Genomic DNA, 15,112 nt, shown 5'->3' with positions numbered 1-15,112 from the left:
ATTATTATTATTATTATTATTTAAACTATGAATGAAATCTGAAATTGTTCCTGAAAAATGGAGACTGGAGGTGTCTTTTTGGTTTTGAGATTTTGCAAAAAAAAATAATTAATTGAATAGAATATAATTCCTAATTTTTTGGAAGGCCTGTGGAACACCTTGTTTGATTTTCGAAAAGAAAAGTAATTGATGCCGCAAGCGTAAAATATCTGAGAAAAAATAGTTAAATATATCCAAATATATTATATTGTAAATTTGGTATTTATTATATTATATACAATTATTGTCTCGTGCTGATAGATTGTCTCACATTTCTGTCTTTCTGATACAAAATCAATGTTAATTATAATATATTTCAAGTGAATTTAGGTTATAATTTAAAGTATTCGAAAACCTCAATTTCCCAAAACGTGGGGAGGCTTAAATAAATTATCCAAACGAATTTAGCATAAAAACAATTTTCAAACAAAACTTGTTAAAATATATTGTGTATTTTCAAATATAATCACTATTTGCCTAGAACAACCAAACCAATACCTCCCATTACTCGGATGAAGAGGCAAAAACTCGAGAAAACATCTCATGTTCGAGGGAGAGTTCAAATCCACATAAATGCGAAATCTCAAGTTTTTTGTATCAAACTTCCACGTGAAATATCGAGAATACACATTTCTCCAAATCAAATAGACATATTAGACATTAAACTTTCTATAAAAGTGGCACGAACGACCTCCACATAAGCTGAAATTTTGACAAAATGAAATATTTTGATGATATCTGATATATCAGCGATCAAAACAGTTATAAAGAAAACTCATATTTCATGACGGCTAAACCAGTTCAGATGTTATTTACATTAATCGGACGCTGATAATTATTGTATTCGTGTCATCAAGCTCGATCTTGTAGCGTCAACCTAGCACAGATAACGTCCGAATTATTATAGCCGATCTGAAATATGGCTTTTATCAAAATGAATTTTTTATGTATTTGTTTTGCCCATTGATCATTTTGATAACTTATTTATGAGATATCATCAAAATATTGCAATTCGTCAGATTTTCAGTTGGTGGAGGAATATGTTCGTGTAATTTATATAAAAAAAATTAAGATTTAAGATATCTATCTAGTTTTTATAAGGGAAAAAACTTGTGTGAGACGGTCTCACGGACCGTATTTGTGAGATAAATCTCTTATTTGGGTCACCATGAAAAAGTATCACTTTTTATGTTAAGAGCATTACTTTTTATTGTGATTATGGATAGGATTAACCCGTTTCATAGATTATGATCCGTGAGATAGTCTCATATGATATTCATTCTTTTACAAGTTTGAATTTACAATATTTCATAGGGAAGTTTAGTAAAAAAAATCGCGAAACCTCACCTCAATATCATAACCGGGGAAAAAAAAACACAACCAAACCAACCTGACCGGTTCATCTTGTCGGTTCGGTTCCTTGGACCATTTTCAGCATATCCACTCCTCACTAGAACCTTCTATCGGCTTACTTCTTCTCCAAATTGAATAATAATTAGGGTTTCTCTAGGGTTTTAATTATCTCTTGGGGGTCCTAATTGATTGTACAGATACCAACCGATGGTACGGTGCCACGGCTTCCGGCTCGCGCGCCGCTGCCTCGATTCATTGCTCCTTCACAGTCCCCCTCCCTCCGTATGCATCATTTTTCACATTGTCTTTATGAATAATGTTACATTTTGCTATGTAGTAGTTGTTGTTTTAATGGATATTTATTTTTATTTGATTGATTTGCAGTTGTACGAATCTTTATGGAAAGGGGACCGCAGGAGCTTCAGCTCCGTGTTGTGCGATCGGTGGAAGGCCCTTTTTAATTCCGATTTTAGAAATGGTACTTGAAATTATCTCCGAGGTTCCATTTTCTTACTCATTTTATTTTTATTCCTTGAATTTTGTGGTTTCTGATGTTTTCTTTTTGCTTTTTGGTTAATGCAATGCAGAATGTGGTGAAAAACACTGGCTGGGGCTAGGATTATTCAATAGCAATCTGGGAGCAGCACGGTTGATTCATGCCACTGGTATTATTAACATGTTATCTTGTTATCTTTTGTGTTTTTCTTTGTTGAGGTTCTGGGATTTTCTTATGATTATTTTCATGTACTTGGAATTTGATTATTTGGAATGAGGAATTCATGACGAAAAATATAAATTATGTAGTGTAATTTATATTAATTTATTACAAGCAGCTACATATTATTGTCAGCAGTCAGCCTGATATCAAATTATTGAAGAAAATGATAATTTTTGTTAATATATCGATGTTAACTATTTGTCTCAATTAAAAGTTTGATTGACTGGTTAACGCACTAGCAGCATTAATTTATCGTTCCTTAATGACTCAATCTTGGTTTCTGGGTCTTTTTATATCTCCTTCAAACCACGAAGAGATTGCCTAATAAGTACGCTGGTAGCCAAAGATCAGCTACCATAATATATTGATTAAGTATAATAAGTCTACTTATTTCTTTATTATGATTATGTGATTAAACTCACAGTGAACCTTTAAGTTGCTCAGTCTCCAATTACCTTTTGTCATTAATCATTATCCTGTTCATGTTGGTATTAATTTATGTTTGAGAGTCCATATTAACTCTTTAACTGCTATGTTAACAGACTGACTTATTATATTCTCCTTTTCTTTTTCTCTGTTTACCTTTTCTGATTAGCGCAATTGTCAAGAGATTTTTATGATATACTTGGTGTCAGTAAAAACGCAACGGCATCCGAAATCAAGAAATCTTATTATGGGGTATATTTTTGTTTCTTCTCCTTTTGTCTTCTGGGCTTCCCTCCTATTTTTTCTCATCTCTTTTTACGCCCACAATCTCAGCTATTTCCTCGATTTTGCAGCTTGCGAAAAAGTTACATCCAGATACAAATAAAAGTGACCCTGAAGCTGAAAAGAAATTTCAAGAAGTTCAAAAAGCTTATGAGGTACATTCTGAAAGCAATGGCATTTATTGGCATAAGCTCCTAGATTTGTGTCTTTTATTTAACTTGTTGTCCAAAATATTTGCAGGTGTTGAAAGATGAAGAAAAGCGCCAGCAATATGATCAGGTCTCAAATATATATTTATCTGCAAGTAATGTGTTTCTTTAAAATTGAAAATCTTATAACTTCATTAGTCTGCATCGATGGCTCCATTTACTTCAACATTCATATTATTCTTTCTTATGCTATATGGCACATGATTTAAGAGCCATAGTTTTTTCTCAGTGTAGGATCTAATTTTAGAGTTCTATTTTCTTGATTGTCATTCCCAAATTAATTAAGATGGTCCTTTAATTGAACTCCTCTAAACAAAATTGAATCTTAGAATTTTTTTTCGATATAGAGAGGAAAAGAAGAAAACTAAATGATGAATAGTGAAATGATACAAGTGCAATTATGTACATGGTAAATGCGAAAGTTGTCAGCAGCTAAGTGTTTTTAATTATTTTTGTGATGTGGCTAGAAAGTTAAAAATGGATTTCGTAAACATTAGGAAGTGGGCAGCTAAGTGTTTTTAATTATTTTTGTGATGTGGCTAGAAAGTTAAAAATGGATTTCGTAAACATTAGGAAGTGGTGTTGGCTAATGCTAAAGTTTAAGTTAGAAAAGAAGTGAATAGTATATTAGGATAATAAGACTTGGCTTGGAACAAGATAAAATTTTGAAGACATGGATGCTTGTACAAACTGATAGTATGTGATAAGAAATTTACCCACACTTAATCAAGATATACTAAATTTATACGTTCAAATACTTTACCTTATTTTTTAACATGATTAAAAATGTGTTTCAATAAAATTAAGATGAATTATTTTTATCTGATTTCTTTAATATGAATAGCATAATTGAATTATTTATTCATTGTCTCAATTTTTTTTCTTATTTCTCATAGTTGTCTCCAACAGTTTTTTTATGCCATGTTAAGTCTGTATTTAATATTTATTAATGTCTTATCTGTTAAAAGTAATACAGCAAACCCAATAGTCATTATGTGTACTCCACATGCATTTCAAGTGACTTTTCCTAGCATATTTAGGAGTACCGTATGTTTGATGCATATATCTATATCTGACAACTTTTGCAGCCAGCCTTCCTTAACTTTTCTTTCTGTACATATAATTTTCCAAGCAAAATTCAAAATGAAAATCACTTGTGCGGATGTGCCATTGTATAAGTCCTTTAAATAAAGAAATTTTGTGTTCCATGTATTTTTGTTACAATCCAATATGTCTCACTTAAAGCATATAATAATAGCATCCTAATGCCCACAGGGACTCTTAAGTTTGCAAGTTTTCTAAAAATTATATTAACTGAGCTCTATGTTTTACAAAGTGCATGGTTGCATATGATGACAGAAATCTACTATACCTGTGATGTAAAACAGTTGCTTGTGTGCATGGTGGAGGAATACTTTATTCTCATTTTTTCAGTTGCATCTAAAATTTCTTTATTTGTCTTTTACTGTTTGAATCTGAAGAAATGTCCCTTTAACAGCTTGGTCATGAAGCTTTTGAGCAAGCCAGTAATGGTGGAGGTCCTGGATTTAATCCATTTGAAGGAGCTGGTTTTAATCCTTTCCAGGACATCTTTAAAAATGCAGATGTAAGCTTATGATCTTAAATTATCTCTGTTGTTAACGATGTTTATAGCTATCATTGTTTTCTCAAATGTCTTGGACTCGTAATTCTCTCCCAGTGCTAATAGGACGAGAGTTGCAATTGATCGGCTATTGGGATGTGTTAGGGACTGAAGCTGCTGTAAAATAGCGATACTCTGCTGCAGTCTTATAGGAGAAATATTAGAAGGGTAGTATCCAGAAATTGCAAGAACATACAATGATACAATGCTGAAGCATACAGAAGAAGAATTTAGTTATTCTGCTCCAAAAACTAGCTTTTCTAGGTTGAGAAATTTTTTTGGAGTAACTAACATTGTATACGGGGGTGCATTGTTGACCATCACTATTCACCCCCATCTATTCTTCAGAAGCCTGATATATAGTAAATATTGCAAGTGTGGAACTCACCGACCAGTAGCTTTTGGATGCTCCCTCATTTAGGCTGGAAATTGGTTTGCGGTGATAGAACCTAAATACACAATACAGCCACGGGAACTTTGATGATTTCAAAGTCCCTTAAGTTGTATGGTCTAATTATGAGAGTTATTGAACTCACTGGTACTTATGATGAAAGAGGATGTACAAGTTATTCATGGACATGAATTCAACTGGTAACAGGCGACTTCAAGGCAGTGGACCTTAACATATTAACACTTGAACTTTTCATCCTAATTTTGACCTTCTTTCCTCTGTTTTCCTTATGGTTTCTGCTCATGTTTGGAAGATCTAATCTCTGTGTGTTTTGGTATGATATATTGCAAGATCAGATTTTCAACATCTTCAATAGGAACATGGGTGGTGAAGACATCAAGGTTAAAATTTTTTGTCTAATCATCTATCACAAATTTAGTGATTTTAATACGTTCTCTTAATTTGAGACATTGATGCAGGTTTCTGTTGAACTGTCGTTTATGGAAGCTGTCCAAGGATGTACCAGAACTCTATCAATCCTGACTGATTTGGCTTGCGAAACTTGTGGTATTGGCTTTCATCTTTCCTTCGACAACTTCAGAATCCATGAAGCTCCCTTCAGGATTCTATGGCTTTGTTCATTTTCTTTGAATCCTGACTTTGTTAAGTTGATTTTGAGCTACATGACAAGAAAGTTGAGGATTACACTATGTTTTCTCATACATTGACTTTAATAATTCTTCTTGTGTGTGTTAGGTGGAACTGGTGTCCCTCCTGGGACTAAGCCTGAAACTTGCAAGCGTTGTAGAGGCTCTGGCATGGTGAGTCCCTTTGGCCCAGTACCTGAGTTCCTGAATTCGTATTAACATTTGAGTTTTTTTCCTATGAAAATTAACTATGACATTCATATTACTATTTTGGTTTGCCAACCCAGATTATATCACAAAATGGTCCTTTCACACTTCAATCTACTTGTCCAAGTTGCGGAGGAGCTGGAAAAATTGTATCGGTATGGCATTTCTATTGTTCTATGATTGTTATTTTTTAACACACCCACTTGATAGTTTTTTTGGTTTGTTATTGTGATTTGATGTACTGGGCGCTCATGAGGATTTGTAGTATCCCATTTTTCCTGTGATTGGGTATCATTTATCTAGGCAGTTCATAAAATGGCTTTAGAGGCTGAGGATGATCGCGACGTTACTAGATCTATTATATACCCTAGGTTTGTCTGATGCATTCATGGAAGTACATTGCATTGGATAAAGGATAATGTTTTCTCATACTGGTATATACTCCCTGGGTTATAGATTTAATAAATTGTACTGTTTAGCCTCGTCTAGATTATGATATCAAGTCAGTTGTTTACTTGTTTATGATAACGTTCCTTGTGATGCCAAATGTTGAAAGATATTGACAATATCATTTTGCTGTTTTTTTAAACTTGAATCGAGTCTAAAGTAATTCTGAATTCTATTAAGAGATATCTGCTTATACCTATTCAAAGCTGTTTCTGGCTTGAAGAATGCGGCCATTACTAATTACTGTTATGGTAGCTTTTTTATTATTGTTGGTGAAATAGAGATAATTTAAACGAATTATTTAGAATACTTATATCTTCTGACTTCAAATTTCAACCAGAGCTTCTGCAAGTCCTGCAAGGGCAAGCGAGTGTTGAGAGGGCCAAAAACAGTTACATTGAAAGTCATCGCTGGTGAGTCTATAATAAATTTAATCATTATTTTCGTTCTTCTTTTTCTTTTTAACAGCAGTTATGGCTTCTGGGTCAGCAGTTTCCTCCTGTTTTGAAAACTCGATGTACATTATTTTCATCAACCTCAGTGTTAATGGAGATTTAATAAGATGCACCTTGATATCTTGCCTGTTAAATCAGTTAATGTAGTTTAACCTACTGCTGTTAAGGAGAGAAATACCAGTTATTTTCACTAGTAATTAGCCAAATTCAGTTTTTTTCTTTGAAGTGTACTCCAATAAAAAGCTTGTGAAATTTGCCATTATGTTGGAATATTTCTTCATTTTGGAATTGATTTCCGGTTGTGGCTAACTTTCGGTAGTATTTTAGAACTTGGCTCTTTACTTGTTGGTCTGGGTTAAGAATGCAGTTGTTTGTAACAATTAGAAAATGTGAGTTGAGGAGTATATGGTTATTCATTGTTTGTATTTATTTTTGTGTGTGCCAAAGGTCCAGCCATGAGAAAAATTTTCATTTGATTCTACATTGTTAATTTGCAGGGGTGGACAACGACGAAACTATTAAGGTTCCCAGAAGTGGTGGTGCAGATCCTGATGGGAATCAACCTGGTGATCTTTATGTTATGATCAAGGTCTCTTGCTTAGATATATCACTGCATTTTGTTTCTCTGCATATGGTAGATCGAATGTGGTTGGAAACTTACACACTGAGGTTTGGATGGATGCATTTTTCAGGTCAGAGAAGATCCAGTATTCCGTAGAGAAGGGGCGGATATCCATGTTGATGCTGTTTTGAGCATCACTCAGGTAATACCTCTCAATTACTATTTTCTTTCATTTTGGTATTAGATCAAGAAAATTATTTCTTTACCCAAACTGCTAGTTGTTAGTGGTTTGATTTGCATTTATCTTAACTTCGTGTTGATAGCAATTTACCTGCATAAAGATGTATTATGCTAAATGATTTAATTTTTAATTTTTACATGAAGAACCAAAATTGATGGTTGTCCTGACGTCTATTTTTTCAGTCCTGATGACCTGTTCTTTTAGCGAGGTTAGCTAATGAACAATTTCTATTTGCAGGCGATTCTCGGAGGAACCATCCAGGTGCCCACTCTGTCGGGGGATGTTGTTCTTAAGGTCGGTCTGAGGTTTTTTTTTGTGATTTATTTCTTGTTAGTGGTGTTGCTTCTATCTCCATATTTTACTCTCCTTTTTCAGATGAGATTTTGGATTTACTTCTCAGTTTTTCTGTCTTCTTCTGTTTTGGGTTTAGATTTGGAGAAGGGGTTGGTATTTGGGTTTAATATGTTTTAGTAGCAAATGCTTTTTTGGTGTAGTACGCTTTCCTCTTACTGTTATCCATTACTATTGCTATTAACCTTTCATTGGGTGTTTAGCCACTGAATCTCGTTCTACTTCTGGTTTGTAGGTTCGCCCTGGCACTCAACCTGGCCAAAAGGTTGTCTTAAGGAAAAAAGGTAGGATTTTTCCTGGTTATATAACTCTGGCTCCTCAATTCTAATCAATGAGTTCAGATATTATAACCATTAGTTCGTTCTTGTTTGCCACCAATCTTGCTATTTTCATGTAGTTGCTGGCTTGTGAGTTTTGTCTATTTGACATCTGAGCGTTATATATGTACTGGCATTAGAATGAGTTCCCGTAGCATTACTGGAACAATCTATTTTGGTATTACTGGAATAATCTATTTTGGTCGCGTGGTCATTTTGCATTTCAAGCTAGGCATATCTGTGTTTTCGAAAGAAAAAGACCAGCCAAGTTATGGAGGGTTTAAACCACCCAAACATGTATATACCTCTGGCACTAGTAGGTTTTGGCTTTTGCTAAGATATTTTGTTGTAAAGCCCATTAGAGAGAGCTTTTTGATGTCCGTAAGTGCCATTCTAATTTGTGAGGAATTTACTGTGTTTAAACATATACTTTTCCCCCATTTTGTCACTGGGCAGACAGATTTTGTAAACACATAAAATTAAAAAGTCAATAGATTGTACTTGCCTTACCATTTTCTTCCGCATTTACAAATTTTGCATATGATGCTACCCATCCAGGACTGAAGATTGTTAATGCTTTTTATTCAGGTATTAAAGTCAGAAACTCCTTTTCATTCGGAGATCAGTATGTTCATTTCACCGTCACCATTCCAACGTAAGTACCTTTGATGTAGTAGGTGTAGCTCTTCTCTCCTTTTCTTGTGTGAAATTGTTTGTTATCTATCGCATGTTCAAGCATATTCCTTTTCTTTTCTTTGGAAATGTTTCGTTCTCTAATCTACAAGTTCAGTTCCTTTTCATACAAAAAATTCATATTCTACTAGCATCTAAAAATTTGCATCAAGATACGACGAATATGTATTCGTGCTTCCTATAGAGGATGCTATCTATTTCGACTAATTTGTCCTTCCATGCCTTCTCGTTAGAAACTTGACCCAGAGGCAGCGCCAATTGATTGAGCAGTTTGTGAAAGAAGAGCAAGGGGAAACTGATAAAGAGGCTGCTGCAGGTGCATCAGGTTGATCCCGATGGCAGCGCGAGGTTGTTGGAATATTTACAAAGGTAAATGGGAAAAAAAAACTATTCCCCTTAAATTTCTGGCGCTGAATGATTTGGCTGAGCAATTTTGAGTTAGAAAGTAATTACATTATTTTGTGTCCCTTCCCTTTGCTGAGGAGGGTATGTAATATTTCTGGTAGCTGAGCTATGTTACAATAGATAGATCATGTTTGGATTAAGAGCATTATTGACATTAGAACATAAGTTTTTATTAGCCTTTCATCCACTATATATTTTTTAATGCCATATAGTTTTTCATTTATAAATAAATTCAATTTTACATTTGGAGCATGCCTGATTTTGTTGCTCTATTTCGTTTTTTTTTTAATATATAGATTTTGATTATAGTTTTTTATATTTAAAATAAAACAATAAATCAAATCTTAAATATACATTTTACTTGTTTATACGTTAGTAATATAATATAAAATATAGTGAATTACAAATGATATAATTATCAGCGAATTCAAAATTCATTTTAATTAAAATAAAATATTATATAATCATGTAAAGTTGAATTCATTTTAATTAAAATAAAATATTATATAATCATGTAAGGTTGAGATTATAAAGGCTAACGTTGTAATTTGAATTCAATGATAAAATGATGTGAGATAAATGATTGATGATTTGATAGATATAAGTAAATGATTGGTAGATATATAAAATAAGGCAAAAACTTGTGTGAGACGGTCTCACGGGTTATATTTGTGAGACGGATCTCTTATTTGGGTCATCAATGAAAAAGTATTACTTTTTATGCTAAAAGTATTACTTTTTATTGTGAATATGGGTAGGGTTGACCCGTCTCACGGATTAAGATCCGTGAGACGGTCTCACATGAGACCTACTCATAAAATAATATTGTGCATCAAACATGAGATTATATTAAATAAAAATATGGATAAATAATATAACGAATCTAAGTTTCTTGGGCATCACAAATAAACTATAATAAGAATAACCACCAATCAATTAATATTATTTTTTTAAAATTTTCATTATTTAATGAACTTTTTTTTTTAACAAAACAAAGAATAGTGACAAATAATTAATTTTTTTTACTAACTTATTTTTTTAGAAAAATTACTTTTTAAAATAAATTTGGATAGAAATGCAAACAAAAACAAGGATAAGTTTTTTGTTTGAATTTTGAAAAAATATAAATTGTATATGATCATTTCTTTTTAATAAAAATTTTATGTCATTTTTTTTCCACATGAGTGATAAATAATAATTTTTTTCATATTCATTTTAAAACATGTAATAAGAAACATTATTAATTAAATAATAAAAAGGGATTTTGCCATTTATAAAAGCGAAGATCCTCCCGAATCTAATAAGCACGACGTGGCAATATTCAATTCGATACTAAACCATCACAAGGATTGCAATACGAAGCCCTTCGTTCCTTCAATCTCCACCGTTGAATAAAAACCCAATCAACCGTCTTCCCCAACCCAAATTCTAGCCTACCTCAAAATTTCCCTCTCCCGCTTATATAAACACACCACCATCCCTTCACCAAGTCATTGCAATTTCCACTCCCAGATTTCGATTCCTACAGAGATTTTTCCACCAAAATCCATTTCCAATGGCGCGTACGAAGCAGACTGCTCGGAAGTCCACCGGCGGCAAAGCCCCAAGAAAGCAGCTTGCCACCAAGGCCGCCAGGAAATCAGCCCCCGCAACCGGCGGAGTCAAGAAGCCCCACCGCTTCCGCCCCGGAACCGTCGCCCTCCGTGAGATCCGTAAGTACCAGAAGTCCACTGAGCTCCTCATACGCAAGCTCCCGTTCCAGAGGCTGGTCAGAGAAATTGCTCAGGACTTCAAGACTGATCTGAGGTTCCAGAGCTCCGCCGTGGCGGCGCTGCAGGAGGCGGCGGAGGCATACCTTGTTGGGCTTTTCGAGGACACCAATCTTTGTGCTATTCACGCCAAGAGAGTCACCATCATGCCCAAGGATATTCAGCTTGCTAGGAGAATCAGGGGCGAGAGAGCTTAGAATTGGTAATTTGAATCATGTTCTGGGTTTGATGTTTTTGTTGATTTTCCTCAAGTTATGATGTAAATCTATCTGTTCCGACAGTAACATGATCATTTCACTGAATGGGAAAGAAGTTCTTGCTTTCAACATTTCATAAGTTTCTGTTTAATGACATAATTAAAAAATTGTGTACCATTAAAATCATTTCTTTAATTCAAAATTAATGTTTTTTTAATCTATAAATTTGTATGATCTCATCACAGTACACACCAGTAAGATTTCAAATACTCTGTCAAAAAAATACAGAACTATGCTCAAATTTATATGTAGCCAATCTTTCATACCTTAATGACATTTTTATTCAGTTATGTTTGTGAAGTTGAACTATCAACTTGGCAGTGGGGGTTGAATTTATGGTTGGTTTATTGTTGCGATCTTTTTTCGTAGGAAATAATGGATCTACTTTCAAATGCATCTTTCATGATCATGAAGAAACAAATTTATATATGTATTTGATATTGAAATTTTGTAAACATGTGAAATATAATATATACATTCTCTTTATTTTTTTAGGGTTCGTGTATACATGAAACAATAAAAGGTTTTGTCCAGAAAATGAAACCAATTCTCCAATAAGTCTATCTTTTTGCAATTAAAAACGTAATTATTACACACAATTGTCTGAAATACAAGACAACAACACATTAATACAAACTCATATTTATTAATAACACTGATGTTTGTGAGATGTTCGATGATATCTTTCATCGACTATGTTAGAATTCAAGAGTTTTAGAGATTTGAAAAATGCAAATGTCATTAATGATAATGAATTTTTTTTTTATAATGATGGATATATCACATTTTCTATCATTTTTATGTTTATTTACAAGTGTTTTTTTAAACCTCTTTCTAGATGTTATTGGCAAAATAATAGCAAGAAACCCACCTCAAAATAAAGAAATTAGTGGACGTTCTACAAAACTTATCGATTTTTTCTTGAAGATTCAGAGTAACCACAATTTTTCTTATTTTCAGATTTTATTTGTGCAAATTAATTTTTGACATTTTAATATATATATATATATATATATATATATATATATATATATATATATATATATATATATATATATAATTTTGATATCCTGCACACCTACCGTGCACACTTTTGTGAGCACCAATGAGGTGTCACTCACCCATTGGATGCGCAATTTTTCTATATTTCATCACATCTAATGGGTGAGTGACACCTCATCGGTGCTCACAAAGATGTGCACGGTAGGTGTGCAGGATATCAAAATTATATATATATATATAAAGAAATTAGTGGACGTTCTACAAAACTTATCGATTTTTTCTTGAAGATTCAGAGTAACCACAAATTTTCTTATTTTCAGATTTTATTTGTGCAAATTAATTTTTGGCATTTTAAAAAAAAAATATATATATATATATATATATATATATATATATATATATATATATTGTTTTTAGAAACAACAAATCAACATATATTTTTTGGGAAATTTTGTTGATGAAATCATGACATATTTGGGCACTATCGATGATGAACCAGTTGTTGTTATTATTCAAATATGCCGTGCAAGAAGATTTAGAGATGTAGTGCGAGTTCAAAGTACGTTTTATGTCACCAAAATGATACTAAATGGAATCTTAGCTGAATTTTTTGAATTTCGAAACATGTATTTTATTTTTAGTTCTTTTTGTTTAAAATTTAATTTATCTTTTATTATTACTGAATTTTTATAAATTTTCCAATTTAGGATGACTTCTGATTTTAAGACATAAAAAAATTCAATTAGCACCATTTTAGTGCAATCTGCCACAAATATCATGGATGAACTTTCGAATGCAAAGAACAATTTCAGGACCATAGAACAAGTTTCAGATAATAATGAGAAATATTTTGTTATTTTTTTCATTAATAAGAGTTTCACTCAAAATTTTGTTAATTCAGTGTATACAATTGATACTTGCTTAATTTTTTTTTGTCAATTTCCAGGTTGGGAGTTTTTGGGTTTATGCAAGAATTGTATCTGTTGAATCTCATGGAAGTTGGTGGTATTTTTCATGTAAAAAATGCCCCAAGAAAATGATCAAAGGGAGAAGTATTCTTTGTGTATGGATCTGGAGGTACTGAAATATAAACTTATGTTTTAGAATGAGGCTTCAATGACAAGTTTTGTTTGGAAGTTTTGGATAAAAGCATGAAAGATATAATGAGATTTGTCAATTTTTCAAGCCCTTAGGCAAAACAATTGTTTTTGGTGGCGATTTTCGCCAAATATTGCCTGTTATTCCAAAAGACAGTAGGCAAGATATTGTTCACGCCACTATCAATTCTTCATATCTTCGGAGATATTGAATAGTTTTGAGATTGACGAAAAACACGCGATTACAGAATTTAGGTTCTGATGAAGAATGTATTAAAATAAAAAAAAATTCAGATTGAATTGCTAATTTAGGAGATGGAAAAATTGTAGAAATTGGAGAACAAAATGACGGTTATGCGACAATAGATATTCCTGATGAACTTTTGATCAAAAATTGCAATGATTCTATATCAGCAATAGTTGAGAGAACGTATTCGTCTTTAGACAACAATATCAACAATACTGCATGTGGGGACCCGAACCTAATTCATTTTTTAAATCGTCTTTGGGATTAAATGAATCAATTAATGGTATGAGTCTAATTTTTTTTTTAAAAAAATACATGCGCAATATATGATAATCAATCTTATTTCATTTACAAGATCAAGTTTGATTTCTACAATATGATCCAAAGGTACAAGTCTTGTACAAAATAAACCATAACATACTAATGTTTATCAACTACAAGTCATGTGTTGAACAACAGCTCTACTTCTAAGCCCGGATCTCCACTTTAATCTCGATATCACATCCTCTTCTCGACCCTGATCCTGTTCCACCCGTTGTCATTCACACATACAAACACAACAACAGCCGGATAACTCCGACGAGAATATAATTCCCAGTATAAATAACGTATATATGCATTTCATGTAAACATATACAAAATCATATAACATTTATCAATAACATGTATCATAATCTGAAAGACATGAATTGATATAAAACTGTAAATCAAACTCTTTGACTCTGAATCTCTGACTCGACTCTTCTCTAGTCTAGGGATCCCGGTTTCCACACTTTGGTCACTATATCGAATCTCTGCAATAGGAGTCGATCTACTCCTAAACACATCGATATAAACAAAAATTTCAGTGACTTGGCACCTCCGCCAAAGACACATCTGCCCAAGACTCTTTCTCGATATCTATATTCTATTATCTGCTTTTCTATAAATCCATAGAATAAGCATATACATTCAAAGAATACAAGGTATTAAAACAATAACATGCCAGTATGTGGTTTTGGGAACTCGAATCGAATCTAACTCGAGTTATCTGTCCCGGTTTGTCATTGACTTATACCTTTCTTTTGTTGATCTGACGAAATCAAAGTCTTGAATTCGAAGCTGTCAACAATCAATCTGACAATGACATTCGAAATATACGATATCAATATCAGGACATGATTGATCAATCTCAATTTAGTTCTGTTTCGACGGCATAACAGCGCAGTCTCGAGATACCGGCAATACAATATCAGTATATACCATTCAACAACTCATAACCAATAACAAATACAATCCCAATACCAAATCTGTATAATCTCAATCAATTCAGATCTGGAAGATAATAACAATTCCATACGGTGTCCGTTCTTCGA

At 32.9% G+C, this 15,112-nt stretch overlaps 2 protein-coding genes across 2 annotated transcripts; both read left to right on the top strand.

Moving 5' to 3' along the window:
* Positions 1-1,423: 1,423 nt before the first annotated feature.
* On the top strand, positions 1,424-9,575 carry LOC140814346 (chaperone protein dnaJ GFA2, mitochondrial-like). The gene is made up of 18 exons (XM_073173295.1): positions 1,424-1,674; positions 1,777-1,870; positions 1,980-2,057; positions 2,706-2,788; positions 2,890-2,973; positions 3,059-3,097; positions 4,526-4,633; positions 5,417-5,461; positions 5,540-5,627; positions 5,817-5,881; positions 5,995-6,069; positions 6,702-6,774; positions 7,314-7,405; positions 7,509-7,580; positions 7,857-7,913; positions 8,206-8,254; positions 8,876-8,942; positions 9,214-9,575. The coding sequence occupies exons 1-18, from the start codon at positions 1,600-1,602 to the stop codon at positions 9,308-9,310; spliced, it is 1,341 nt and encodes a 446-aa protein (XP_073029396.1). The 5' UTR covers positions 1,424-1,599; the 3' UTR covers positions 9,311-9,575.
* Positions 9,576-10,868: 1,293 nt separating this feature from the next.
* LOC140814128 (histone H3.2) lies at positions 10,869-11,480 on the top strand. The gene has a single exon (XM_073173006.1). The coding sequence runs from the start codon at positions 10,941-10,943 to the stop codon at positions 11,349-11,351; it is 411 nt and encodes a 136-aa protein (XP_073029107.1). The 5' UTR covers positions 10,869-10,940; the 3' UTR covers positions 11,352-11,480.
* The last annotated feature ends 3,632 nt before the right edge of the window (positions 11,481-15,112 follow it).

This window comes from Primulina eburnea, chromosome 15 (genome assembly GCF_022965805.1).
Source record: "Primulina eburnea isolate SZY01 chromosome 15, ASM2296580v1, whole genome shotgun sequence".
Classification (NCBI taxonomy): Eukaryota; Viridiplantae; Streptophyta; class Magnoliopsida; order Lamiales; family Gesneriaceae; genus Primulina; species Primulina eburnea.
The sequence above is the reverse complement of the archived record's forward strand: the minus strand, read 5'-3'. Positions and strand labels throughout refer to the sequence as shown.

Bases quoted from the DNA above. Each gene is read 5' to 3' on its own strand.
- LOC140814128 (XM_073173006.1), top strand. From the start codon at position 10,941: ATGGCGCGTACGAAGCAGACTGCTCGGAAGTCCACCGGCGGCAAAGCC.
- LOC140814346 (XM_073173295.1), top strand. From the start codon at position 1,600: ATGGTACGGTGCCACGGCTTCCGGCTCGCGCGCCGCTGCCTCGATTCA. The intron at 5,628-5,816 runs GTATTGGCTTTC...TGTGTGTGTTAG, and splicing joins TTTGGCTTGCGAAACTTGTG to GTGGAACTGGTGTCCCTCCT. The intron at 6,070-6,701 runs GTATGGCATTTC...AATTTCAACCAG, and splicing joins GAGCTGGAAAAATTGTATCG to AGCTTCTGCAAGTCCTGCAA.